This window comes from Macrobrachium rosenbergii, chromosome 23, assembly GCF_040412425.1.
Source record: "Macrobrachium rosenbergii isolate ZJJX-2024 chromosome 23, ASM4041242v1, whole genome shotgun sequence".
Classification (NCBI taxonomy): Eukaryota; Metazoa; Arthropoda; class Malacostraca; order Decapoda; family Palaemonidae; genus Macrobrachium; species Macrobrachium rosenbergii.
In genome coordinates, this window is record NC_089763.1 from 8,881,177 (window position 1) to 8,908,828 (window position 27,652).

At 40.7% G+C, this 27,652-nt stretch overlaps 1 protein-coding gene across 1 annotated transcript in view; it reads right to left on the reverse strand.

Annotated features, from left to right (window-relative positions):
* Positions 1-975: 975 nt before the first annotated feature.
* The window catches only part of LOC136851000 (uncharacterized), a 137,150-nt gene continuing 110,473 nt past the window's right edge, over positions 976-27,652 (reverse strand). The window contains exons 5-6 of the mRNA XM_067124974.1: positions 18,186-18,339; positions 976-1,395 (exon numbers count right to left, since the gene is read on the reverse strand). Coding sequence (XP_066981075.1) covers positions 1,057-1,395; positions 18,186-18,339 — 493 coding nt within the window. The 3' untranslated portion in view covers positions 976-1,056. The remainder of the gene's footprint in view (positions 1,396-18,185; positions 18,340-27,652) is intronic.

Here is a 27,652-nt window from a genome sequence, read left to right on the forward strand (position 1 = left end):
GTGGCCTGAGGGAAGAGGAGATGTAGGCCTGAAGGCAAAAAGAACAGGACTGAATGCAATTGTGTGACTCCCTCAGCAGTAAAAGAACACCGCAGTTTCTCTTCTTGAGGTTTCAAAGTAAAGAGCAGAGATCTCTAAAGGACACCTCAATTGTCCTTACCTACACAGGACAGGATTCCTAGACAAAGTGAGGTAATGTCTCTCAACTAAAAACTGGAAGTCCTCTATCTTCTTAACCAGTGCTCCTGCTGTCTAAGAGGAGGGAGCTTTCTTCACAAAGCTCAAAAATACTTAACATAAATGTCCTCTGAAAAGAAGACCTCTCTATACGCAGACTAATGCTCCCAGTATGGCACCCAAATGTGGGACTGATACTGAAGAACTGGTGCTGGTCACTTGAAAAAACCAGAGCCAGGCGCTCAACTGGGAACTGACATTCAAGAAAGAACCACAGTGCATACTAGAAAACTGTCCGTGAGCGGGTGATAAATGTTCACAGGCAGCAGTCAAGTACTGGACAGATATTGACACTGGAGTAGGCGCCGAGCATTCCAGAATCGGCGCCGAGTGTTCAGGAATCGGTGCGGGGCACTCAAGAGTTGGCGTCGAACTTTTGGTAACCACTGCCAAGCACGCGGATTTTAAAATTTAAACTGCCACACTAGTGGAAAGTATAGCTATGTAATTACTTGGTAAGTTACTTATATGAAATGAGCACATACATAACTTTATTTCTTAGTTTGGACTTTTCCTTTTAGGTTATGTCCAAGAGGGGATAGGAAGATTTTGCCTTTGATGCTATACCACTGCAAGCTGAAAGTCCATTCTATTAATAATATACACACTTGAATAAGACCATTTTTGTTAAATAAAATTATTTCAGATCACATTTGGGGTGGAGTGAAAGTAAGGCCATGTTTATTTTTTATTTATTTTTTTACTTTTGGTTAATAAATATGGTCTTATTTTTTAGAATTCTTGAGTTTCAATACTTTCAACACAAACTTCAGATCTTTAGCTTAATTTTGATATATAATTATAGTTTTATTATTAAAACTAATTTATCAACAAAAAAGTAAAATTTTTTTTTTCTTCAATACTTATTAGTTTACCTCTTCTGCCTTCTGGTCTACAACAAAAAATCACTACCTCCAAAGCATAAGGGTTAACATGGACTGAAGTGACTGGGATGGATTCCTTACACACTAAAGGAATAGTTGTAAGTAAAGGTTTGTGGTGAAACAAATACAGTTTCTTCATCACTTGCCTGTGTAGTTCATGCCTCATATGGTAATGAAGATCTAGAAGATTGAAACCAAATGCAATGCACAACTGCTGTGCAAACTTGTTACCTTCTAGAATCCAAAATCGCATGCTGTGTTTCACAAACTCCACCTGGTTGAAAGAGTTATTTTTACTTACAAAAATTGAGTAATGAATTAAAAATATTTCCAAAATGTTTTTTAAAGCCGTCATGATGAAGGTCCTTGTTTTATGGGTTAAAATTGTTCTCAGAGTTAAAAAATAAACAGCTTTTCTTCAACATTGACAATAATCCAAAAATACAATAATTTTAAGAAAAAAAGTTATTTGAAATGAATCATAACTACTGTTAACCAATTGTGTCTGGGTATGATCATGTGAGGCATAATAACAGCTTTTGGTGTCTAATCCAGACTGGTTCAGGTGAGAATTCATATTTTGCACCATGAAGTTTGCTTGAATTTTGCAGGAAAACATTCAAATTACTTGTGTGAGTAATAAATAATTAAATGGTAACCCTGCAGCCTTATCTGAGCCACTGCTTAGAACTCGTGGTGGAAGGTGATGCTGCGTCTCCCGCTGATCCCTGGCCCAGTACATCCTGTGGTGACTCTGGGGAATTTGGTTTATTGGGAGATAAGAGTGTAAACTGTAACACCTCTAAAAAGACACTGACAAGAAGAAATGTTGCTGATGATGATGATGATGATGATGATCAACAGCAATATATTAGTCATGCAGGAAGTGATATAAGTGGTCAGTATAAAAGTGAGTTTATAGGCGATGAAACAGAGAGGCTGGTGGGGAGGAGGTCTCTTCACCGATGTGGTGCAAGTGGTGCTTGGATGCGTGGCGTGTTGGCTGGAACTTCCGAACGTGATGAGTGGATGGATGGAAAAGACTATATGCCGAATGATTATGTTTTTACTGGATTGGCAGGAGTAACAAACTGCAGCTTGAATAATGAGAGCAAGGAATCAGACTACTTAAGGCTTTTCGCTGAAGGCAATGTGATACATGTCATGGCAGATGAAACGAATCACTACCACAGGTAACGTGTTACTGGGAGATCACAAGGCTTTGGCAAGATGACAAAGTTGACAGATGTTAGCCAGAGAGAAATGACAGTATTCCTCACAATAATTACTCATGCCCCCACTGTGTCAGGGACTACTGGTCAACGAATGTTTTTTATTCACAAGTCAGCATTTCCACAGCTCATGCCTCGTGATCAATACCAGACAACGTAAACATTTTTGTACTTCACAGACAACGATTTGCAAGACTCCAATACCGATGATAGACTCTGGAAAATGAGGAAAATTATGACTCTTGATACGAGAATGATTTTCAAGATTTTTTCATCCTTTCCAAAAAATTGTGACTGATAAAAGTCTTGTGCTGTTCATGGGACCCCTAATTTTCAAGCAGTATATTACATCAAAAAGGCACTTATTTGGTATAAAAATATACACTATTTGTGACTGCAAAACTGGATATGTCATGGATATTGTTATTTACACCAGAACAAACATTGACACTCCCACTAACAATCCTCTTGGTCCTCTGGAGCTGTCATGAAAGCACTTATGGCCCCCTTATCTTGGTGATGGGTCTATTTTGTATACTGACAATTTCTACACCAGCCCTAGCCTAAATGAATATTTTCACAACACCACCACCAGAGTGGTTGGTACTGTTGGCAAAAATAGATGGAGACGCCCAGTTTCCCCTCAGGCATGAAGATAAGAGACCCAGTGTTTAGAAAGAATTGCTGAGAGGTAAAAGAGGAAGCAGTGACGCAACATCATTAAACACAGGGAGCACACCCTCTTGTTGCTCAACATCTGAAGCACCAAGAGGCAAAAGACAAAACAATGAATATTAAGCGTAGCGATGGCTGGGAGGGCAGTTAAGAGAGGGGAGAAACAGGTGGGTTAGCAATACCTGACGTGGCCTACTCACTTGTAGCTGCCTCATGAGACCAAATATCATTAATAGAAGGCAAATCATGAGCCACATGAGCCAATACAGCTGCTAGAATGGCATCCTCCTTATCCTAAATTTGGAGGTTGCTAATGAAGCAGAAGTCAGCATAGGAACAATACAGGTGATGGTAGAAGAGGAACCAGAAAAGCTGAAGCTGAAGATGATATAGGTGGAAGGAGTAGACTACAAGGAGAATTATTATTTTATTATTAAAACAGTTTAACCAGACCACTGAGCTGACTATGAGCTCTCATAGGGCTGGCCTGAAGGATTTGGATGAAATGACAGGTCTAGGCTAGAAGCCTAGCACTGGGACCAAATAGGTCATTCGGTATGGTGATGAATAAATGAAAATTAAATTAAAAACTGCACAAAAGTACACGCTCTTATACTGGAACACACTCACACAATAAAACATTTATACTTACGTTTCCATATAAACTCACTAAAAATGGATATTAAAATTAAAATAAGTTCATTAAAATTTTTAAATTTAGTTGTTTTAAAACTCATTAGACCCCTAAGGGTTTTCATATTTCTATTATTTACTTTTTATATTTTATCAACTGAATCACAGCTCCTCATGAACATTAAAATTGATATTACTGAAAATGTGGGAGATTCTAACAAAATTTCCTTTATTGATCTATTTCCAAAATTTGATAATTGCTGCAGGTTATATTTTGGACATTTACACAATACATGTTTCACTGTTATCAACACTTTGCAATCTGGGCATTTGGAAGGAAAGCCACATGGACTGTTCATTAAGTGTCCATGTGCCAAACGAGTGTGGCCTATTCAGAGACACATCAGAATTACTTTGTGTCTCTCTCTGATATGATGAATTCCATTTTCCATCACTGATTTTATCAGTTTTAATTTATTATTTTCAGGTTCTTTATTCCATATATTTTGCCATTTACTTACAATGATTGTTTTTATAAATCTTATAAAGTCACTAATAGAGATGTCTACATTTGCGCTTGTAATGTGGACTGCTTCTTTAGCTGCTTTATCAGCCTCTTCATTTCCCTTAATCACTACATGGGCAGGGATCACATATTTCAATATTTTTTCCATCATTATACAATTTCTGGAGTGAAAACTTAATTTGTTGTACAATATTCTTTTTTTATTATAGATCTGAATGGCTTCTACAGCGCTTCTGGAATCGCTGTAAATCACAAAATCATTACATGAAGCTTCTTTACTTATTTTTATAGCTGATGCTATTGCACATAACTCAGCTGTAAATACTAAGGCATTACCTGGCAGAGAGAACTGATGCATTTTGTCTGGGGATACTGCAGCATATCCCACTCCGCACTGTGACTTAACATCCGTCGGTGTATATTGCGTAATGTGGACCTTTTCGGATTATATGTTCTACTGTATGTTGTCTATGGTGTTCTTGGGTATATGAATAACTTTTTGGTAAATATTTTAAGTGTGTGCAATTTCTCATTTTATTCATTGTCCAAGGAGGTAATTTTACTATTAAAGGTAACTGTATATTTAAGCGACTCAACCAATTTTCTAGCTCCAATTGGGAAAGGAGGCAGATGATTGTTTATAAACATGTCTCTTAATCCAAATAATTTTTCTTGTTTGGAGAATCTTTTGTATGAATTCTCAGAGCACTCTTCATTGTTACTATCTCGAGAGAGAGAGAGAGAGAGAGAGAGAGATTCAACTTGTAAAGAAGACATTGGTGATGATCGAAAAGCTCCTGAACATATTCTATGGCATTCATTATGAACTGGGTCTAACATTTTCAGAGTTGTGTCTGATGCCGAGCCATATATTTTGCTTCCATAATCAATGATAGACAGCACTGTTGCTTTATACAGTACTGTAAGACTGTAAGGGTATGTCTATCAGCTCCCAAAGTAGTGCCGATAAATTTTTATTTAGGTTTAATGCACTTTTACATTTTGACTTCATGTAAGTTATGTGGGCTTTCCAGTTCGAGTGAGCATCATATACTAATCCCTAAAATTTTTCTGTTTGGCCTACTGGTATGGAATGATTTCTGATTTTTAATCCATTTATTTGCCTTTTTTCCACTTTTTGTTTTTATATAACTACTGCTTGAGTCTTTTGTATAGAATTATAGTTTTACTAATGATTTGCTCTGCATATTTTATGCGAGATGTTGAATAATATATGGCAGAATCATCCATATATAAGTTACCTTTAACTCCGATAGGTAGATTATTACTGATATCATTTATTACTAAAGTAAACAGTGTGCCACTAAGGATGCTTCCTTGTGGAACACCATTTTCAAGTGGAAATGTACTTGACAATACATTATCAATTCTCACTTGAAAAGTGTGATTTGTCAGAAAGTTTTGGATAAAACTAGGTAAATGTCCACGGATGCTCTTTTTATGTAATGTTTTTAATATTGGACATCTCCATGTAGCATCATAAGCCTTTTCAATGTCAAAAATTTTCTGACAACTTGTTTTCGTTCAATTCCTCTTCGTATGTGGTCTTCCAAGTTAGACAGAGAATCCAGTGTAGATCTATTACAGTGTGACCCAAACTGAGTGGGAGCCGAAATTTTATTTTCTTGAATGTGCCATGTTAGTCGAGCAATTACCATGTTCTCTAGTAATTTGCATACACAACTTGTTAAAGAAATTGACTGTAATTGTTTACATTACTGGGATCTTTATTACTGTTCAACAGAGCAAATTCCAACTCTTCCGTATTAAATTTTCTATTATAATATATATCTTCTATTGTTTCAAAATTTATTGTTATTAATTCTATATTATTTTTCTTTGTGCGGAAATGCTAATCTAAATTTTTGTCACTACTTACTTTTGCTGAACTTTCTGCTATTACATTACTCATTTCTTTAGGATCAAGTATTCTTTTCCCATCTTTTATTATGGCATGTCTAGGTGGTTTAAAATTGATACCATTTATTTTCCAGAATTTTTCCCATATTTTTTGTATGGGAGTATTATTTGAGAGATCTGATGCATATTTCCTCCAAGAAATGATTCTTCCTTGAATTACTTCTCTTTTAAATTTTAATGTATCAATTTCTAATAATAATATAGTCATTTCTGGGTCGACCTGTGTCAGCCAGTGAAATTGGTTCCAATTAGCACATTTCTAGGTATATATACCAGAGAAAAAAGCTATGTAGAATGCTGGAGTTACTACCTCCAGTTCGATCATCTTAAACAGATGTCGATATATACCAGGGGTGAGCTATTACGCTTCCACAGGCCTTCGTCAATAGACTTCTCAATTCTCAAAGTCCCAAATTGGATGAGCCGTTACACACTTGTAACCAGAATACTCACCCGACCGCCAAGTAGGCGTCATCACAAGACTGACACGTCATTCCAATTTTAGCACTGATTGTGTTAACACCTCGTTCTGTGTGTGATCGTATTTTCCTTTTGGCAGCTCATCATGTCTTCCACCGAGATTTTCTCACCATCTAAGTTAAGTACTAATTCTGGTTGGATTGTTGGTCTTAGAGGCAATTTAATTTTAATCTTATGATTTTCTGTCTTAGTGTTTTGCAGCGCTGCGTCATATGCAGCGTATGCTTTTTGTTTGCCTCTTACATTTTGATCTTCAATCTCAACATTTTTTATACTATTGTGTGTGTTTTCTCCTTGTTTTTGTTGACTCCATATAATTTGGAGTTTGTGTGGAGAAAATATATATTTTACTTTGCATCGAGTTGCTGGTTGGGGACGAGATCGTGTTTTTGCTTATCCACTATCATTTAGGCTGTGGGTCTCCCATTTTCTGACAATAGAATTTGGGTCCCTCTTTTCAGTTTCTCCTCCCCTCCAGTTTTAAATTGTACTCCTTGGTGTGAAGTATTTATTCATGATGTTAGCTGATTTTTACAAGGCAGGATGACATTTATATTTTTAGATTAAGTTTGGCATTCGTTTTGGCGTTCTGGCGGCCATCTTGGGATACACACGGTATCCTTATGTCCGATGCTGCAGCTTATTATTGGCCTGTCTTTTCGTCAATTCGTTTATGCTTTTATATACGTATTTAATATGTTATCCTCAGGCTCCTCTTTTGAATGTTTTTATTGTATTGTTATCCTAGATATAGTTTTTTAGCCTTTCTCTTTAGGCTAGACGTGCTGTGCTCTTACACGGTGTTAGGCTACCTTAATCTCCCGTTCAGCCATTAGGCTTGGGAGGTTAGGTTTGCCTTGTTTACGAGTGCCTGTAGCGTGAGGAATCCTCACTTTCCTCCTTCCCTGTTTGTTCTAGTCTCGTGTGGCTGGCTGAGCTAGGACCTTGGTCCTTCTCTCCCCATCACAGTGGCATACCCCACTGGCCCCCCGTCTAGTCCAAAAGCTTGGGTTTTGGAGTGTAGGCTACGGTCTCTTTCCTCTCTCGTGTATGCAGCTCAGTTATCGTCATATGATTTGTGACGTCACCTGTGCGTTTCCCCCTGTATGGGGGGGTAGCCGCTCACTGTTGTTCAGTTTCCCCCCTCCCCTGGGTGGTATATTCAGCGTCTGGAGAGTGCTGCCCACTCGACCAGTCGTCGTTCCGCCAGGTTTATGTCACTTACTCCCTTTTCATCCAGGCGGTGTTTCGTAGATTTGCTTCCAATGTCTATCCGGTTGGAAGCTTGTGTGTCGAACATTGTCCCGCGTATACATGATAACATTCGGGATATTTATTATTATTATTTATTTTTCATCTCCGCCGGTCTAGTCCTGTTTTTCGTTGTTCTATCACTACGGTGATATTAACCGCGGTTGTTGGGGAGGTATATCTTTTCCCCCTTCTCCGCCATGGGGACTCCGTTCCCATAAATGTATATGCAGCGAAATCAGTGACTTGCAGCGGAGCATTATAACATCCCCTGCGGCGGAGCATTATAACGTCTCCGCTTATTTATGATTCTAAAAACATTCGTCCCTTTTTTGCCTTGTTTTTTCCTTGTATTAATTTTACGCTATTAACAATCTCTCTCGCCGCCGGTCTTATTCCGGCGGCGCCTGTTCTTATGGTATTCATTTACCATCCTCCTACTTACAGGTGGTACGTTGTGAAGAACCTGGGTGCTCGGCCATTCTCCAGCAATCGTTCGGTCACGAAGTGTGCCGCTCGCACTCTAGCTGTGCGGTTCATGTTGGGGATGGAATCGTTTGGCACCCAGAAGGCTGCGAGATTTGTTCGCCCTTTACGGACTGGCGTCCGATGAATCAGTAAGTGTCGAGTCGACTAATTTGTAGTCTCTTTTCGATTATATTACCTCTTATAGCTCTTCCTTTCAGGAGGGATTTTTATTAACCCCGCCTTCTCTTCCAGGCTAAACCTGTAATCCGCTCCGCAGCGCTGTCATCTCTGAAGTCCTGGGTCGGCGGATTCGGGAGGAATGTGGCAGCCGGCAAACCGTACGTTCTTTCAGAGGAGATATGTAATCTCCTCTACCCTGGTGCCCGGATTTCCGCCGCTTTACCAAAGGACTTAGCCGCGCCGATCATTGAAAAGATTCGGCTGGATACACAATCCTCCCAAGACGACGCCCTGTGCGGAGAAGTAGCGGAAGAGGTGGCGGCTATTAATTTACATTCAGAACCCATGATTGTCGAAGTTGACGTCCATCAGGTTGAAGGTAGGGTGGTAAGAGAGACAGGCGGGGTTGGTGTGTATGTTCCATCTCTTAATTCACCGTCGTCTTCTTCCTCTTCCTTCCAGGGTTTCCCGAATCCAGCTAACCTTGGGGACAGATCTCAATCTGTCAGGCCCAAGGTAAAAACACAGAAAAAGAAAGATTCTTCAAAACCTTCTAAATCTCAAAGGTTTCCCTCTCTGTCATCTCCGGTTCCCAAACTGGTGCCACCAATAATTAAGGCTGCTCCCCCTCATAAGGGGTCGAGATCCAGAATTTCAAAAGCTAAGTTTCTGCCTGACTTTGATTCTGAGGCCTTCATAAATCTTTTGATGGAGAAGATCGACTCTAAAGTTGACACTAAGCTTGATGGTATTGCTTCAAGCCTGAAGTCTTCCGGAGAGTCTATGCAATCTTTGACAGAGAAGGTAGAAGCCCAAGAAAGTCTGATTTCCGGGTTCATCCAGTCTGGAGCAGCGCACCAGTCCCATGTTGTCTCGGATGCCTCCAAACTGCCTCCCTTCAATAAAGGGAACCCATGGCGTCTGGCCTTACATGCTCCCTTGCATAATGACACTTTGACCATCGAAGGGTTAGGCACCCGTCGCTTGGAGGAACTGGAGTTCTTCCCCCAACAGTTTTACGCCAGGCTAACGGAAGAAGCCTGGGTTAGGTCTGATAAGGTCCCTAAGGAGACGGTTATCTTTCCAAAGGATCAGGCTCAATCTACTCTGTTGCGCGCTCTTACCAGTTGGGAGTGCGAGAACACTAAACTCACTCCTTTCAAAGGGACTTTCACGATGTTCTCTACTGGCGATGCCATTCCGACTCCTTGCACTACTAAAATTGCGGAGTTAACTCTTCAAGCGGGTTTGGATGGCAAGCCTATGCCTCAGCTCCGGGAAACGGATTCCACTTCTCTCCTTTTTCCCGGAGATTCGGAGTGTTGGTTGGGAGCTCCGGCAACTTTTACAGTAGGGAAGCTCAATCCTGAGTGTGCCTCCGCCTTGTTCAGTGAGCATCTTCCTCGAATTCCAGAAGCTTTGCTCAAAGCAGAATTTGAAGCCAGGTGCAGGTTAGGTCGTTCCCTGCACGCAGTCACTATGTCAGAAGTAACAGCTCTAGCCTATCATGACGAGCCCTTGTTTCAGGTGGTTACAAAGTCTTTTCTGGCTTCCTTCCAGTCAGATCTTTATGACTTTGTAGTAGCCAGACAAAATTGCAGAAAACACATCTTTAAGGAGACCACCATCAGACATGAACCTAATAGGCTAATAAAAAGTTCTATCTGGGGACCTAATCTCTTTCCGGAGGATGAGGTTAATACTGTTATGGCTGAAGCTACTAGACCCAACCAAAGTCTCCGTTCTCGTTGGGGCCTTCCTTTTAAGAGGAAGTTTTCTGAGACCTCCTGCCCTCAGCCTAAAGGGAAGAGGTTCAGGAGGTTCCAGGGCTTTAAGAGACCTCAAGCCCCGACTGTGCTTCAGGCTGTTCCAGTTTCACAGGTCGAGCAGCCCTCCACATCTAAGGCGCAACCCCAACAGCAGTTTGTTTTTGTGCATCCGAATCAACATGCTTCCGCTACACCAACTTTCGTGACGTCCCCAGCTTTCAACGCCTCGTTTGAAAGCTGGGGAACATTTCGAGGCTATAACAGATATGCGAGAGGAAGCAGGGCTAGAGCTGCCTACAGAGGTAGAGCAACATCCAGGCCCCTCTCACGGGGAAGGGGAGGCCGCGGGACCAAAGGTAGCAGACCTTCCCCTAATCAATGAGAGGGAGATTGTATCTCTTCAGGGACCGTTGGGCCTTCAGCCCGTGGGCCCACAGCATAGTCTCGAAAGGACTGGGTTGGAGCTGGTGCAAGGGGCCTCCCCCACCAGTCAGGTTCCTTCAACACCCATCCCAGGACTTACAGGACTTTGCAGAAGAACTCCTGCAGAAGAATGCAATAAGGAAAGTCAGACACTTGAAATTTCAAGGCCATCTGTTCAGTGTTCCGAAGAAGGACTCAGACAAGCGGAGAGTAATTCTGGACCTGTCCCGTCTCAATTCATTCATTCAATGTGACAAATTCCGCATGCTTACAATCTCACAGGTACGGACCCTACTTCCTCGTGGGGCCGTCACCACCTCTATAGATCTTACAGACACATATTATCACGTCCCTATTGCGAGAAACTTCTCCCCTTACCTGGGATTCAGACTAGGAAAACAAGCCTAGTCCTTCAGGGTCATGCCATTCGGGCTCAACATCGCACCCCGAATTTTTACCAAACTGGCAGAGACAGTCGTCCAAGAGCTCGGTCCCAAGGGATCATGTTGGCTGCGTATCTGGACGATTGGATTATTTGGGCACCCAGTGCCAAAGAGTGTCAAAGAGCAACCCATATAGTCATCAATTTCTTGGAATACCTCGGTTTCCAAATAAACAGGAAGAAATCACGCTTACTCCCAGCAGCTCAATTCCAGTGGCTAGGGATTCATTGGGACCTCAGCACTCACAAACTGTCTTTACCACCAGCCAAGAGAAAAGAAATATCCAAAGCTACCAGACAGTTCCTCAGATACAAGCATGCCTCTCGTCGTACCCAGGAAAGGATTCTCGGCTCTCTTCAGTTTGCTTCGGTAACAGACTTGCTGCTGAAAACCAAACTGAAAGACATAAACAGGGTTTGGCGGAAACGAGCCAACAGGCGGAGCAGAGACAAACTTTCTCTGATCCCCCAGATCTTGAGGAAAAGACTTCGCCCATGGTCGACAGTCAAGAGCTTGTCAAGATCAGTGCCTCTCCAATTTCCCCCTCCGTCTCTCGTGGTACATACAGACGCCTCCCTGAGCTTTTGGGGGGGATACTCCCAACACAGAAAAGTCCAAGGAACGTGGTCGACAGTGTTCCGCCAGTTCCATATAAACATCCTAGAAGCCATGGCGGTGTTCCTAACGTTAAAGAAACTTTGTCCGGCCAGACAGATTCACATCAGGTTGGTACTAGACAATGCAGTTATAGTACATTGCCTGAACAGGGGAGGCTCCAAGTCAGGTCATATCAATCAAGTGATGATAGCAATTTTCTTCCTAGCAAGGAAACATTGTTGGCATCTGTCAGCCACCCACCTGGCAGGTGTCCGGAATGTCATTGCAGACTCACTTTCCAGGACAACCCCACTGGAGTCGGAGTGGTCTCAAGAAGTCGTTTGCGTGGATTTGTCTTCAGGTACCGGGTCTCCAGGTAGACCTGTTTGCCACAGAGAGCAACCACAAACTTCCCTGTTATGTAGCTCTCAATCTGGACCCTCTGGCTTATTCCACAGATGCAATGACAATCGATTGGAACAGGTGGCAAAGGATCTATCTGTTTCCCCCGGTAAATTTGCTGATGAAAGTTTTGCACAAGCTGAGATCATTCAGAGGCCGAGTAGCACTGGTGGCACCCAACTGGCCAAAAGCAGTTGGTTTCCTTTACTTCTAGAGTTGAAGCTCACTCCCAGACCTATTCCCAACCCACAGTTGACACAAATAGTACAAACTCGGATTGTGTCAGCTTCCTCAAGAATTCTCAGTGCCATAGCTTTATGGATTTCATGAAATACACAGTGCTTAAAGACGTCAAAATTGACCCTCTTAATATATTATTCATTGAATCTGATAAAAGAGAATCTACCCTCAGGCAGTATGACTCGGCAGTTAAGAAATTAGCCTTGTTTCTGAGAGAATCAAATGCTCATGAGATGACCATGAACCTAGCAATCTCTTTCTTTAGGTCATTATTCGAGAAGGGTCTGGCTTCTAATACTGTTACTACAACTAAATCTGCTTTAAAAAGAATATTTTTACATGGTTTTAATATTAATCTTTCAGACTCGTATTTTTCATCTATCCCTAAAGCATGTGCGCGCCTTAGACCAGCAACCCGTCCACACACGGTCTCCTGGTACTTAAATGATGTTCTTAGGTTGGCATCAGACACTGATAATCTTTCATGTTCATACCCGAGTCTGTTAAGGAAAACTCTGTTCTTAGTAAGTCTAGCCTCAGGGGCTAGAATTTCTGAACTGTCTGCTCTTTCTAGAGGATCTAATCATGTTGATTTCCTCCCGTCAGGTGAAGTTCTGTTATCCCCAGATCCTAGTTTTTTAGCAAAGAACGAAGACCCGCAGAATAGGTGGTCTCCTTGGAAGATTGTCCCTCTTCCACAAGATTTATCTCTGTGCCCAGTCAATACTTTAAGGGCTTACTTAGATAGGACCTCTAATAGAACTTCGGGTCCCCTTTTTGTTAGGGAAGGGGGCAATATTTCACTCAAAGCCATCAGACAACAAATTCTTTATTTTATTAAGCAAGCAAATCCGGAATCAGTACCTAGGGTCCATGATGTTCGTGCGGTGGCCACTTCTACTAACTTTATATGAATTTTGATGATCTTAAGAAGTATACGGGTTGGAAATCACCAAAAAAAAAAGTATTTAAACGCCACTATCCTAAGTCTTTAGAGGCCCTTAAATTTTCCACAGTTGCGGTGGGTAATGTGGTTCCCCCTGGTCCAACTCAGGTTTAGTTTATATGAATTTAGTCCCTGACCCCCTGTCTCACCTGCTTGCCCTACGTCTACCCTTGGGTCAGTTCTGCCCCTTAGCCTAGCCCATTTATTTCCACAAATGCCTTATTGTCATTTATTTTTGTTAGCCCTAAGTATCCTAGTTGGATTAATATCATAGTATTCAAAATTTTTATCTGAGTACCTCAAAATTTTACTGTGAATTTCTGAATTTTTTACCTGTGTGCCTCTGAATTCTGGTTTTGTGGATAATGTTTGAATTGTCAGTATTAAAACACAGTGAAGTTTTCTTTAAATGTTTTATTTTATTTCCGGTTGTGTATTCTTTGAGGCAGGCCACCAAGCTTTCGTATAGCTAATTCTCTGTCACTATTTCACTGGCTGACACAGGTCGACCCAGAAAAGGGATTTTGACAAAGGAAAAATCTATTTCTGGGGGAAGACCTGTGTCACCCAGTGACCCACCCCTCGTTTTTTCCCACCCGGGAGAAATACTCAGCTTGGTGGGTGCTAAATTTGGGATGACGTGTCAGTCTCGTGATGACGCCTACTTGGCGGTCGGGTGAGTATTCTGGGTTAGAAGTGTGTAACGGCTCATCCAATTTGGGATTTTGAGAATTGAGAAGTCTATTGGACGAAGGCCTGTGGAAGCGTAATAGCTCACCCCTGGTATATATCGACATCTGTTTAAGATGATCGAACTGGAGGTTGTAACTCCAGCATTCTACATAGCTTTTTTCTCTGGTATATATAGCAATCTTATACCTAGAAATGTGCTAATTGGAACCAATTTCACTGGCTGACACAGGTCTTCCCCCAGAAATAGATTTTTCCTTTGTCAAAATCCCTTTTTTGTAAAGTCCCTTCTAACACTGGTAATGTTTTGTTTATTTTACTAAACTTTCTATTCAAATTATCTAATTGTCTTCCCATCCGGTGTTTTATTTTTATTAATTCTGTTAGTTTTTCAGACCACCATGGGACTTTGTGTTTTGTTGGATGAGATTTTGATTTTGGTATTGCTTTATCAGCAGCATTTTTTATGAAATCAACAAGACAGTTATGTTTCATTATGGTCTTTTAAATATTCAAATAGTGGGATATTCCTTGTGTAGAATTCATATTGCTCCCAATCTGCTTTATAAATGTTATATTGTGGGACATGCTTAGTGGGATTATTTTGGAATAGTGAAATTAACATCAGGAAATGATCACTTGTATGCAAATCGTCAACTGCATTCCAATCCACTCTGTCTACTATGGTTGTTGTACAAAGAGTTAAGTCGATTGAGGAAAATGTTCCAAGTGATTAAGTAAAATATGTGCTGATTTCATTATCATTTATACAGCACATGTCATATGAATCTATGAATTCTTCTACTTTACTTCCTGCTCTATTTGAGTCTGTACAATTGCAGTCCCACATTAGGTTGTGAGCATTAAAATCACCTACTATTAACGCAGGTTCCTTGGCATTATTAAGTAATTCTTCAAGTTTGTCAGTCATAATTTTTATTAGGTTGGTTGTATAAATTATACATTACATAATTATAACTTTTTTATTCATAGTCTAATACTCGATATTTGCAGATTGGTAAAGTTTACAGGTACTTTGTCATAACATACTTTGTTATGTACATACATAGCAGTACCTAAATTTCCTTCTTCCTCTCTAGATGTAGATGCTAAGGATATTTACCTATTGTTGATATTGTTTTGTTGTAAACATAATATCACTGGTTCGTATTCTTTTAGTAATCTTTGTATTTCTCCTAGGTGTAATCTGGTCTACAGACCATTTATGTTCCACTGTATAATATAGCTACTGAAACTATTATGTTATTGCGGTTGAGTTTTACTTTCTTTTTTTTTGTATTATCAACTTGGTTTTTTCTAATAATTTTCTCACAACATTCACTTGCTATTATTTATAATATACTAAGTGCTCAATGCACATGCAACCTTTTTCATAAAATTTCTTATAATGTTTGTTAAACCATCTTTTGTTATGCTTTTGTTACTACTGCATAATTCAATGAAACAATCATTACATCCACATATATTATCAAGTATATATCTTTTTTCATCTGTTCCAATTACTGGAGATGGAGTAATCTCTTCTCCCTTGACATAATCATTGGTGTGGTTCTCTTTCACTTCTTCAGTGTTTTGGATATCTGCCTTCATAGGTTTTACTATTATTTTAGGGGATAAAGGTATATTCTTAGCTTGCTTTTGTTTTTGTTCTTTCTTAATATTCTTTGTCTTTGGTTTCAATGTTTCTCTAATAATACAGGCAGTCCCCGGTTTCCGGGTCCGGCTTACGACGTTCGAGGTTTGTCTGTTGGTTTGACCAGAATAATCATAATTTGTTTTTGATGAAAAACTCAATAAAAATGCAGTTTTACATCGTTTTCAATGCACCCAGAGCATTAAAAGTAAAGGTTTTCTTATGATTTTTGACGATTTTCAACGATTTTCCGGTTTCTCGTCATAAACCGGGGACTGCCTGTAGTTAGTTTCTTCGTTTTGGATGGTGTTCTCTCTAAAGGCCTTTTTTATCTTTAATCCCCATTCTATCAAGACCCTCTTCTGTTACTTTTCTAGGAGCATCCTCCTGTGCTCCTATTTGTATTTATATTTCAAGTGAACTGGATAAAATATTATCCATCCCATTTTTATGTTTCTTTACTCTTTACCATTTAGTTTTTATTTCTAAAGCATTAATTTCTTCTTGAGATTTACTTTTTTGTGCTCCATTATTTCTATTTGTAAGCATTTTTGTTTCATTATTCGTTCTTGTTATTGAAGAATACGTATGTTTTTTAGACGGATCTTGAATTCCTCTCACTTTCAATTCTAATTTAGCTTCTTTTACAGATATTCCAGTTCTTTCTTGTAATATTTTTAACTCTGTATTGTATATACAGTACATACAGTCACTGTATTGTACACTAAATTGCGATAATTTTGGTATATAACAAATTGTAAAACGATCAAAGCAACACAGCGAAAATATTATCATAAAATGATGCATGAATTCGTAACGCGCAGACGTAAAAAAAAGTTTTTTCAAAAATTCACCATAAATCGAAATATTGTGCTAGAGACTTCTTGTTTGTTGGGAAATGAAGGTAAATAATTGAATATTACTAGAATGTAAGAGTTTTAGCTTACAATTGCATTTTTTGACCATTTCGGTCGAGTCAAAGTTGACCAAAGGTTGAAATTTTGGCACTTATCGTGATTTATATGAAAATATGTCAAAATTGATAAAAGCTACAATCATGAGTTATTTGTTGTTGTTTTCTACATGAAATTGCGCACATTTTCATATATAAAACTTTATGTAAAGGCTAATAGAAAATGGTGTAAAAATTATGACAAAGTGACTAAAGAATTTCTGAGATTTTCAGCAGAGTTAGCTGATGCTTTCTTTTGGGATAAGAAAGAAATTCACACATGCGCATTTGGGTCACGCTTGTAAACAAAACATACTAAACTTCAGGCAATGAGAAAAAAGGGAGCCATAAATGAACTCTTAATCTTAAAAACTAAGCGTGCTGTGATTTTTTTTAAAAAAACTTTCTTTCCGCTTTGGCGCTAACTCTCAAACCCCGTCGGCATACGGCAGACACTTTTGTAAATAGAGGCTCGGTGTTTAAGGGTTAATAGTTTTATCACAAAAAAAGTGCATTTAGTCATGAAAATAAGAAAATACAGTAATTAGTGAATGGGCGAATTTTCCACAAATGATGCGTATATACATTCCGCACAGAAATCTGCAAATAGGTGAGTCCGTGAATCATGAGACCGCAAGTACAGGGGACTTACTGTATCGCTTTTTGCAGTGTTAATGATTTAGCTGTTGCATTTGTATCACTGCCTAATTCATAATGCCTTAGCAAATCTCTGACAGCAGGCAATAATTCATAAAGTGTTAGAATGCACTCATACCTCTCCACCCATCGAGTGGGGATCAGAGTTTCAAAATGACTTTTTGGGTCTCATCACCAAAGCTTTCTTGTATTAGAGTTTGTAATAAAGCAACTCTATTGGCAGAATGATTAATAAAATTTGTGGAGTCCATTATGGTGGCTTGTGCATTTCTAACTGAAACAATTGAACTAGCAGATACTAGAGTAAGATTTAAACAGTGGCTAGCACAGCGTACATAAAATGCTGCTGGATATTTATTAGATATGAAAGCCTGACACCATTCAATCTCCCACTCATGGCAGCAGCACCATCATAAACCTGGCTAATTATCCCATTCATGTCAATGTAAGATCCTCAAGACAAATCTGTAACATTCACAAAGCCTAAAAAATCTCCCTTAACAGTGACTTCTTCAATGTATTTCAAACATATAGTCGTCACTTGCTCTTTTCTTGTCATATCTATAGTTTCATCAGCCAAACCAGAGAAAAAATAAGCTTTCTTTACCTTGTCAACAATTTTATCTAACTTTGATGTTTGATGATAATCCACTATTAGGGGTGTCATTCATAGCTGAAAGGGGGGGCTGCTCACCCCCCTAAATCCACCACTGACACCTGGGTCAGCCAAGCGATCTTTTTATTGTGAATGTAGAACACACACGCCAGCACAAAAATACAGGTATCTTTAACAGTAGGTAAATTTCATTCCAAATAATAAGCTTTTCATAAAATAAACTAACAATTCTAATTCAATTGGTTTAAACATTAAATTAGCACTGTTTGAAAAAATTATATACACAAACCTGCTGGATAAAAACTCCACCTTTAACTCTCTCTGTAGCAACAGGGAGTGTTGAAAGCCAAATTACCAAGGTGTCAGAGGGTAAACTTCGCTTCAAGTCCTTGAACAACTTCACCATATCTTCTTTGTACTGATCCTCTTTCAAAGGACCCCACCTGCAAATATGGAAAAAAGTCATCAAAAGAAAATAACATTTCTTACTGGCTTCCTTGAACAGCCAAACATAGCAACACAAAATAGAAATTTTCATATTTTTCAAATATTTTACTTACCTCTATATAATAGCTATAAATGCCCATGCCAGCGGGAGAATGATAGTTTAAAAACAAAAAATATTACCTAGGTCATATAGTTATACCGCCTATTGTTGACTCCTCTCATTCAGAGTGAACCATGGTTCATGCATCTATTGTTCTCAGTTTTGTTTCTGTCCACATGAGTGGGAGGTTGAGGGGCAGTGATTCATCAAAACAAAGAGGTGTTTTAATAACAAATTTCATTATGAAAATTTCTATTTTTGAAACGAATCTCACCTCTCTATTGTAATAACTGATTTTCACATAAAAAATGTGGTGGTTAAGTGTATGAGGACCCAAAAACTAAAATTCCATGAGAAGTCAATAAATTCTGTCCAAAATGAGATGCTAATTACCTAATTATTAGGATCCATCTGTTGGTACTACCACCAGTCAAGGACTAATTCGTATCAAGGACTAATTCATACCAAGGACTAATTCATTACGCCACAAGGACCTCTGAAAATAACTGAGGGTTCCTTGCAAGGGAAACCACTTTTTGTCTGATGATAAAAGAATAAGGGGATTCACTTAACCCAAAACTGAGCATGTTCATACTCCCCAAAAGTCAACAAATAAATTCCTAACTTTGACTAAATGAGAAAACTAATTGTTCATATGATCTTCCCTGCTGAAATGAAGGCTGAAAAAGCTCTGCAATCTTCATACTAATTTCCATAGTCACCTGTATTGCCCTGCATTTACAGTCTTCTCCAGTGAGAGGTTTTAAGCAAACTATAAGAGGTTGCCACATATTCATGTCACGGAACCTGACCTTCAACAGAGGCAAAATGGAAGGGTAGGTTGGCACGTACTTTCCTAACCAAGGTCTTAAAAGAAGAAAGCCATATTGTTCTCAAATACTGGGACATCTGGCTTCCTAGGGCTATAAAAAGGTTCCTGACATTAAATCAGAGATTCCTAATACTTTGCACATAAAACAAGAGTGCTCTGACTGGACATAGGGAAGAGTTTTCCTTAACCAGAACCAAGGACATGATGGGGACTTCAAATGAATGAGGTAGAGCTCAAAACCTAAAACAATTCTTTTCCCTGATGACTGGCAAAAAGGAAAAGCCTGCTCCTTGGGATGTACAGCCAATATTACAGGAGAAGGCAGGAACTTGAGTCTATAACCAAATTCTATCCCAAAGGCTTCAAAAGGGTATTTAGGAATCTCTGTCTGGGAAAAATGTGTAGCTTCCTTAACATCCATGGTGGAGGAAACAATCCATTCCAATGTGCCTTAACACTAAAGATAACATGGAACAATAACCCTTGATAGCTATACCGACAAACTTTTACAGGTAGCAGAGGTAAATTAAGAATTTAATCAGATTATTTATAGAGGTGAGTAGAGAAAATCCCTCTATAAACCAACCATCACCTCTGGTACAAGGTGTTCGTTGACTGCCTCCTGAAATTAAAGATAGCCTTTCTGCACTCCTTGACAAAGTCTCTCATTCACAGGAAGCAGTTGAGAGTTTCCATGCAGTCTGCTGATGCATGGAGAGGTTTTGATGAAACGAAGGAGTCTTGGTTGGTCCACCTGAAGATGATGATGATCAAGGAACCACTCTCTGCAAGGCCAGCAACGAGTCATCAAAGTCATTCAAGGCTCCACAGCCTAATGGAATTTTACTAGAACCCTTTGGATCACAACACAGGGGGTAAAGACACAATGGTCTAGACCAGACCAATTTAATACAGTCTGACCTCTTAAAACTGGCACCCTTGGGACCAGGCCACTGCCAGACCACAGAAAATCCCAGATGACAGAAATCACCCCTAAACATCCCCTTTATAAACAAAGTCTTGCTGGCTCATTCCACATATATATTACTGTTATCAAAAGTAGAATAAAGCTTTTGAATAATCACTGTCATTCATTAGGTTTAGTTCCTTATGAAAATTCTGGGCTGCTCCATAAGCATCTCCCTGTAAATGCTTACACCTTCACTATGATGGAGCTTAAATCATTCTATAGGTGCACCATAGAATTCTGATCTCCTGGTACCTCTTAATGTTTTCCAGCACTTTAAACTTTCCAGGCTTTCATTTTCAGCAAAATCCTAAAAATCTGCTGCTTTTGTTTCTTTAAACCTGCATGAGAGAGAGAGAGAGAGAGAGAGAGAGAGAGAGAGAGAGAGAGAGAGAGAGAGAGAGAGAGAGAGAGAGAGAGAGAGAGAGAGAGAGAGAATTAGGTTGTTACACCTACAGATATCCATTACAAATGTCAAATAATACAGTTGTATTAAGAATAATGATAATTTTGATAAAACTGCTGTTTTATGTACTGTATGCAATTATATTCCATGCATAACTGCCATATAATTTTTTTTATATTATAATTTATGAGCACAGTGATCAGGCACCATTTGTCTTCTTGTCATGTTTACATTCTTAAAATCATCACTTGACTGCGTTTTACCAACATCATCACAGCCATCATTTTTTTTTTTTTAATTATCAGAACTGGGTTGAAAAATGCAACATATTTTATTTATAAATACAGTAATTTAATGAAGTAAAGGTGTGATTTCACTAGTATCGGATGTTGCTTTTGCCTCTTCCAAAACATTTTGTGGCCTGCACATTATTCATTTCTTCAGCCACAATTACAGCTGTAAATTTTGTGGCATACTTTCATAACAATTCCCTCTCCATTGCGTGAGGGATGTTTAAAGATTTATCTTATTTTCAATTATGGAAGTCACCACTGAAAATTAGCAAATTTTCAGAGTCGTCAACTGTAACGCAACACTTAATAAAAATGTTATTTATGGTAACTTACATTGGCAAACAGCTGTTTCTTGATTCAATTGTTTATGTTAATACTGTACTTGCTGTTGTTTATGTCAGTGTCTTGCATGCAGTAGTAAGTAGTTGTTATTATAAGAAATAATAATGAATTCTTAAACAAAACACAAGGTTGGCAAGCCTGATTTAATGTAAGAAGATTCACATTTAACTTAATGAACTTTTGCTTCTAGGCCTATTTACTTGTTAAAAGATAACTCGGATATAATACGCATTTTCAATGGTATCTACCGAAACTGAGACAGGCATAGAAAGCCAAGCCTAGTGTAATCTACTAAAAATACAGCTCACACTATATAGGATGTACATGATGAAATCATGTTTTCAGATGAAATTTTCATGATTGCATGAGGCATGAAACTGGATGATACACAAACATAAAAACACTACCCTACTTACGAACATTTGGAAATACGAAAAAACGTGAATCATAAATTAAAATTGTGTTAAGAGCACTTCCCTTTGCCATCCGTAAGTTTACATTTTGTTCTGTGTGCCTATTCTGCTAAGTCACAATTTTTGCTGCTACACACAGCGTACAGCACCGTGGCCCACACCAACCCACTGTCCCAGATTCTTGGACCTGCACTAGTGGTAGGACATTCTCTGTCGTGCTCCAAGCTATTCCTGTGATATATTTAGCCCATCCTTTAACTATCATGGCTCATGGCAAGTGTAAGGCAAGTGAAGATAGTGGCATTGGTAAAAAGCAGCAAGTTACCTCAATGGAAACTAAGGTGATGACTATAAAGAAATTAGATAGTAGTGAAAAAATGGTGGACACAGCACACCAGTATATGCATTGTTCAAATGCTGGCACAATCTTTAAGAACAAAGAGCAAATCATGGAACACGTTAAAAGTGCTGTGCCTATGCAGTCAACAATTATCAGCATGAGAAGGGGAAGCTGGTAGAAGAAATGGAAAAAATTCTGGGTATCTAAATGTAACACCAAAGACAAAGGTCAGTACCACTTAGCTTTATGGAGTCAGGAAAAGGCCTTTTCGACAACTTGACGGATAAGACTGGAGAAAGCGCTGCGATGAAACATTTGCTGCAAATTATGGTTGGTTTCATAGATTTAAAAAACGTATCTGCCGAAAAATTTTCCGAGACTCTCAAGGAAATTACTGATAAGGAAGGTTATACCCCTCAGCAAGTGTTCACTATTGACAAGACAGGCCTTTTCCATAAAAATAATGCCAGAAAAATTATATATCAGATATGAAGTGAAGACGATGCCAGGATATAAGGCAGCGAAGGATAGTCTAACCTTACTGCTGGGTGGCAACGCATCAGGAGACTTCAAGCGAAAACCGCTCTTAGTGTACTGTGCTGCAAATTCACGGGTAGACAAAAGCATCATAAAGAACTCTCTATCCATAATCTGGAAGTCCAATAACAAAGCCTGGGTGACTCTTGCCATATTCGAAGACTGGTTTTTCCATCACTTTGTTCCCGAAGTCAATCCAATTCCCTCCTACACCAAGAACCCAGTTTATGACATTGACAACCGTTGCCAAGAATCCTATGGAACAGCCAAGTAATATCGCTAAAAGGGCTAATAAATAGGAAGAGACGAACCAGGAATAAACAGGCATTTAAATTTAATCATTCATTTAAATAAAATAATTTCATTATTCGCAAATGGCACAGAAGCGGCTGGAACAGAGAGAATTAAGGTGAAAGGGTATTATCATTGTCTTCTAACATTAAGGATACATAAGGTTAAATATGAAAAGTGATATTAACATTCTTTTAAAGAAACGCAACGAACCTCTGTTGTTAGAATTTAGTCATAACGCAGGCGACAGCTCATAGGTTCTTAAGTTAGCGAAACAGAGAGGTAGGCGCGAATTTCCCATCCGCAAAATTTCCAAGCGTAGGGACAGTGTGGTGTTGCCATATGAATGAACATAGTAATTAGGGAGTGCGAAGTTAGGGAAATGTGCATGCGTAAAATTGGCAAAAACAAGTAGCTATGAGTTTATTCAAGACTAGTTACGGCTGAGAAAAGCGTACAATTTCTCGATCAGTGATAAATTTTGGGATAACTCTGTAATCTATAGGAAACCATGTAGCGATATCTGGCATCTGACGCAGGCCATTCAGTGTGTACAATCAGAGCATGTGCAAAACATTCCATTGTCATAGTAGAAAAAAATTTCCAAAAGTAGAGTAAAGACATTGCTGATGTGTAAAGTTAATTAAGTTGAGTTTGCATTCGAACCCCGCATTTATCGAAGAAAGTAGAGTGTTTTGTCTTTTCCCTCCCATTTCATTGCTTAGTCTCTGTCGCACGACAAAGCGAGCGATCACCTGTGTCCCACGCAAGCGATTCAGTTCCACATCTTCCATTCACTGAACAAATTTTCCTCACTTTTCTCCCCTAACGTAAACCATGAAAGACATGAAAATCTTTGAAACAATCTGAAAACCTTTACCCACCATATCACTTGTCATGACGTGAGTGAGACAGTAAAAGAAATTACATAAATACTAAAAGTTCATTATACAAGAAAAGTAACTTAACATAATTTTGCATATCTCATTTATTTGCTCATAAGCACCAAGTAAAGTGACTTTAAAATTCGTAACGAATATGTGCCATTACACCCGAGCTCAGAGAGGAAGATTATTTTTTTCACTTCGCTTTTCTTTTATCTTAACACGGGACTGACACAAATTTGTATGCGAGTTTGGAAAAAACAACCCACAGATCATAAAAGCTGATTACAAAGAATTTTCTTTAGTGTAACTCACTTTTAAACTTTCAAACTCATTACTCATTTATCATATACACAGTGCGTGAAATTTATAAGCACTTGTGTTTAGCGAATAATCTTGCATACCTGCTTTCCCTTTTCGCGCTTCAACCCAGATAATTTCTTTTATGCTATAGAGCGCACGTACATCTATCTAATTACGCGTTGCTCAACTGTAGTGCACGAGTTGGGTATATCTCATTCCAGACTTGCTTATGCTGCAAGTGCTAAACCGCATACTGAGTGCACTCCCCATATCCTACATGTCCTCATGCCAGGCAGCGATCTCTAGTTCTTATAACTAGCCACCCACTTGTGTTACGCCCAGTTTCCATTTCTCACAGTGCCACTAATCTGCGGCACTGCCAAGCACCCAATCATTGAAGCACTTATCCTTCTTCTTTCCCTTTCTTTTCTCCCTTACCTTCTGCTGGAGTCTCTCATTTACCTCTTACTCCTTACTTACCTTCTGCCCCAGGCAGAGTACCACTCCCCTTCAGTACCATTTCATGCACTGACATTTTGCATTGCTCCACGGAGCGCACCGGCACCACAGTTCCACCCAACCAAAATAATCACTCCTAAGCCATTTGCACCTGTAGTTAAGAAACAGTGTCTCATACAACCAGTGTTTCTGCCCATAAGGACCTTAGCTCCTTCAGGAACACCCCATTAACAGTGCATCCACCCACAAGGACCATAGAGCCTTCAGAAGCACTCCCATGTTCTAAGTGTTTCTGCTCATAAGGAATAATACACCTTGAGGATCACTTCATTTACTAGCGTGTCCACCCATAAGGATTCAGACTTCCTTCAGGAACGCTCTCCCCTAGTGTGACCTTTGCACGGCACACTCACCCACAGTGCCACCTCACTTAAAGGTGCCACTCACTGAAGCGCCAATAATCTAAAGGACACTTTAGATTAGCAGCCCTTTCCCATTAGCAACATGTCAACAGAAGAGCACCAATATTTCTGGGATATCGGAAAGGAGGACGGCCTCGTAGGCCAGGCCCTTCAAGAGTTTGTAAGGGAGCAGATTGCTGAAAAGAGAAAGTATGAAGAGGAATAGAGAAGGCGAGAAGAGGAAAGAGAAGAAAAATGAAGACAGCAAAAAGCCGAGCAGAGGAGAGAAGACAAAGAAGGAGAAGAACGAAGAAGACAGCAAGAAGCCGAGCAGAGAGAAGAAGAAGAAAAAGAAGAAAGGCGGAGACAGTATGAACTAGCCCTCAAAGAAAGCGAGCAAGCTCTCAAGGCAAGCGAGCTGGCGCTCTTGAGTTGGAGAGAGCCAAGAAGGAAAATGCAGAAGCTCTAGCAGTCCAACAAGCATCTAGCCCCACCCCATCTGCACTAAATACCTCCCTACCAACAGTCAATAACCTCGTTGGCAAATGGACTGAAGATGAGCCGGAGCAATGGTTTGAAGAGATTGAATTCCTCTTCGAGACCTACGATGTCAGCCCGGCTGAGAGGGCCTTACTGCTCACCAAACATCTGGACGGGAAAGCTAAGGCCGCCCACTGAGCATTGGAAAGAGATCAACAAGAAGACATGGCTGCCGTCAGTGAGGCCATCGCCAAGGCCTATGAGATAACCCCTGAGAGGTGGAGACAACGATTCTGAGGTATGACTAAGAACGTCGGCTGGTCCTGGACAGAATGGGCCTTTCACAAGACCCAGGCTGGGATCCGCTGGTTCGAATCTATGCAGTGTGACACCTTCGAGGATTTGTTCAACCGGACCATGCTGGAGGACCTCTTCCAGTGTGTGCCTGGGCCTCTGGCTTTGTATCTTAGTGACAAGCAGCCAGCCACTCTCAAGAAACCCTGCCGCTTAGCTGATGCCTGGGAGACGTACAACCCATCCCACAGCACCTTGCAATGCAGAATAGTGCCACCCGGACATCTCTCAGGCTTCAATCGCCCACGGAACGGACCGCCTAACAAATCTCTGTGCACCACCTGTAAAAAGTACGGCCATGCTGAAGCAGAGTGCCGCTACTTGGAAAATAACCATCAGGGCAACAACCCTCGGCAGCCTACCAATAACTATCCCTCTTCCTCTCCTAATTCCACAACATCTTCCCAGCACACCGTAACTGCCGGGAGATCATCCCATCCCAGGGGCCCCTGCCGAGACTGTAGAGCTTCAGGACACTCTTCCTCCGGGTATCCTGCATGCCCAAACCATGCGGTCGCCCCCCCAGCACGTCAAACTGATCAGTGCCACAGCCTCCCTGGCTGAGCCACTGGAGAGAACTCACCCAGAGAAGCCAATGAGATGGATTGGGTCCCGTCTCAGTGGCTTCTCTGGATGGTTCCAACCCACCTGTGCACCTGCCAACTACTGCCGACACTGGATCAGATATTAGCCTGATAGATCGTGCCCAAGTGCCAGCCAGTGCCAAGGCAGATGAGCACACCAAGTGGACGGTGACCTGGGTGGACGAACAATCCTTGACCGTTCCCACAGTCAAACTCAGGGTGATCACCCCAACAAAATTTGAGCAACAAAATTCACCCCCACACCACTCTGTTGCCTGACTGCTTCCGCCAGCATCCTCATTAACCTCTTCTGATTGCGACACAGCCTCTGTGACAGCTGTGCCACCATCAGCCAAACCTTCCATTCGCCCAAGAGCGACATTACGCAATCCGCCTAGAACTCATTCCAGGCCTAGTCCGCAGATCTCGCGACCGGACGGCCACCAAAAACCTACTCTCTCATCATGTAGGGATCTTGCCAACTACCGCTGCAGGACCTGCAACAAAAGGCACTCCGAAAGATGGTCTAAGTGCCCCAGCAAGCTAGCAGCAGCGGCCATTTCCACAGAACAAAGAGGCCCTGCCCTCTCATCGAGACAGAAATCGTTGTCCCAAATCATGAAAAGGACAGTGAGGGGTCTTGATTCTCCGGGTCCACCTTCAGCTTTGTCTGACACTAATTCACTGCCAGTGCCACTTGCGAGCCCTTGTCAGTGCCAAGCTCTGCCTATCTTGGCTGGAAGCTCCATGCCAACCTTACTCCCCGTGCCTGGCCCTGAGTTAGTGCCAGTGCCGGATCCGAGAACCTGACCCAGATCCTCCTACGGGAGATCCAACAAACCTCACAACCATGATCATCGCACAGTGCGAGCCTCTGACCCCTGACGTTTCTTCTTCCCACACTCTTCCGCCTGCCGAGGATGACCCTCTGGTAGGCCGGGACATGACCTCCTTTCTGGTCGACCAGGAACTGTCCGGCCAGGATGCAGATGCTGATTCTCTTCCCATGACGGTTGTCGCAGCAGCCAAAGTAGGAGACCAGCCCGTAGCCCTGAGGCTGCCCCTGATCCTGCTCCTAATGGCACTCCTGGCCTTTCTTCAGAGTCGGTACCCTCATCACCCCTAGGAATGGCCTAGCCAGACCCTGGAGGCCCCCGAAGAAGAAGAAGAAGGAGCGGAAGAAATCAGAGCCACTGTGATTTACCAATCAGGTTATTCATGATCCTGGCACCTCAATGTGCAGTGTGTTAATGTACCACTAACCTTTTCCTAACTAACCTCCTTCCAACCCACTCCAGACTAAACTGCGTTGTGCCAATCATA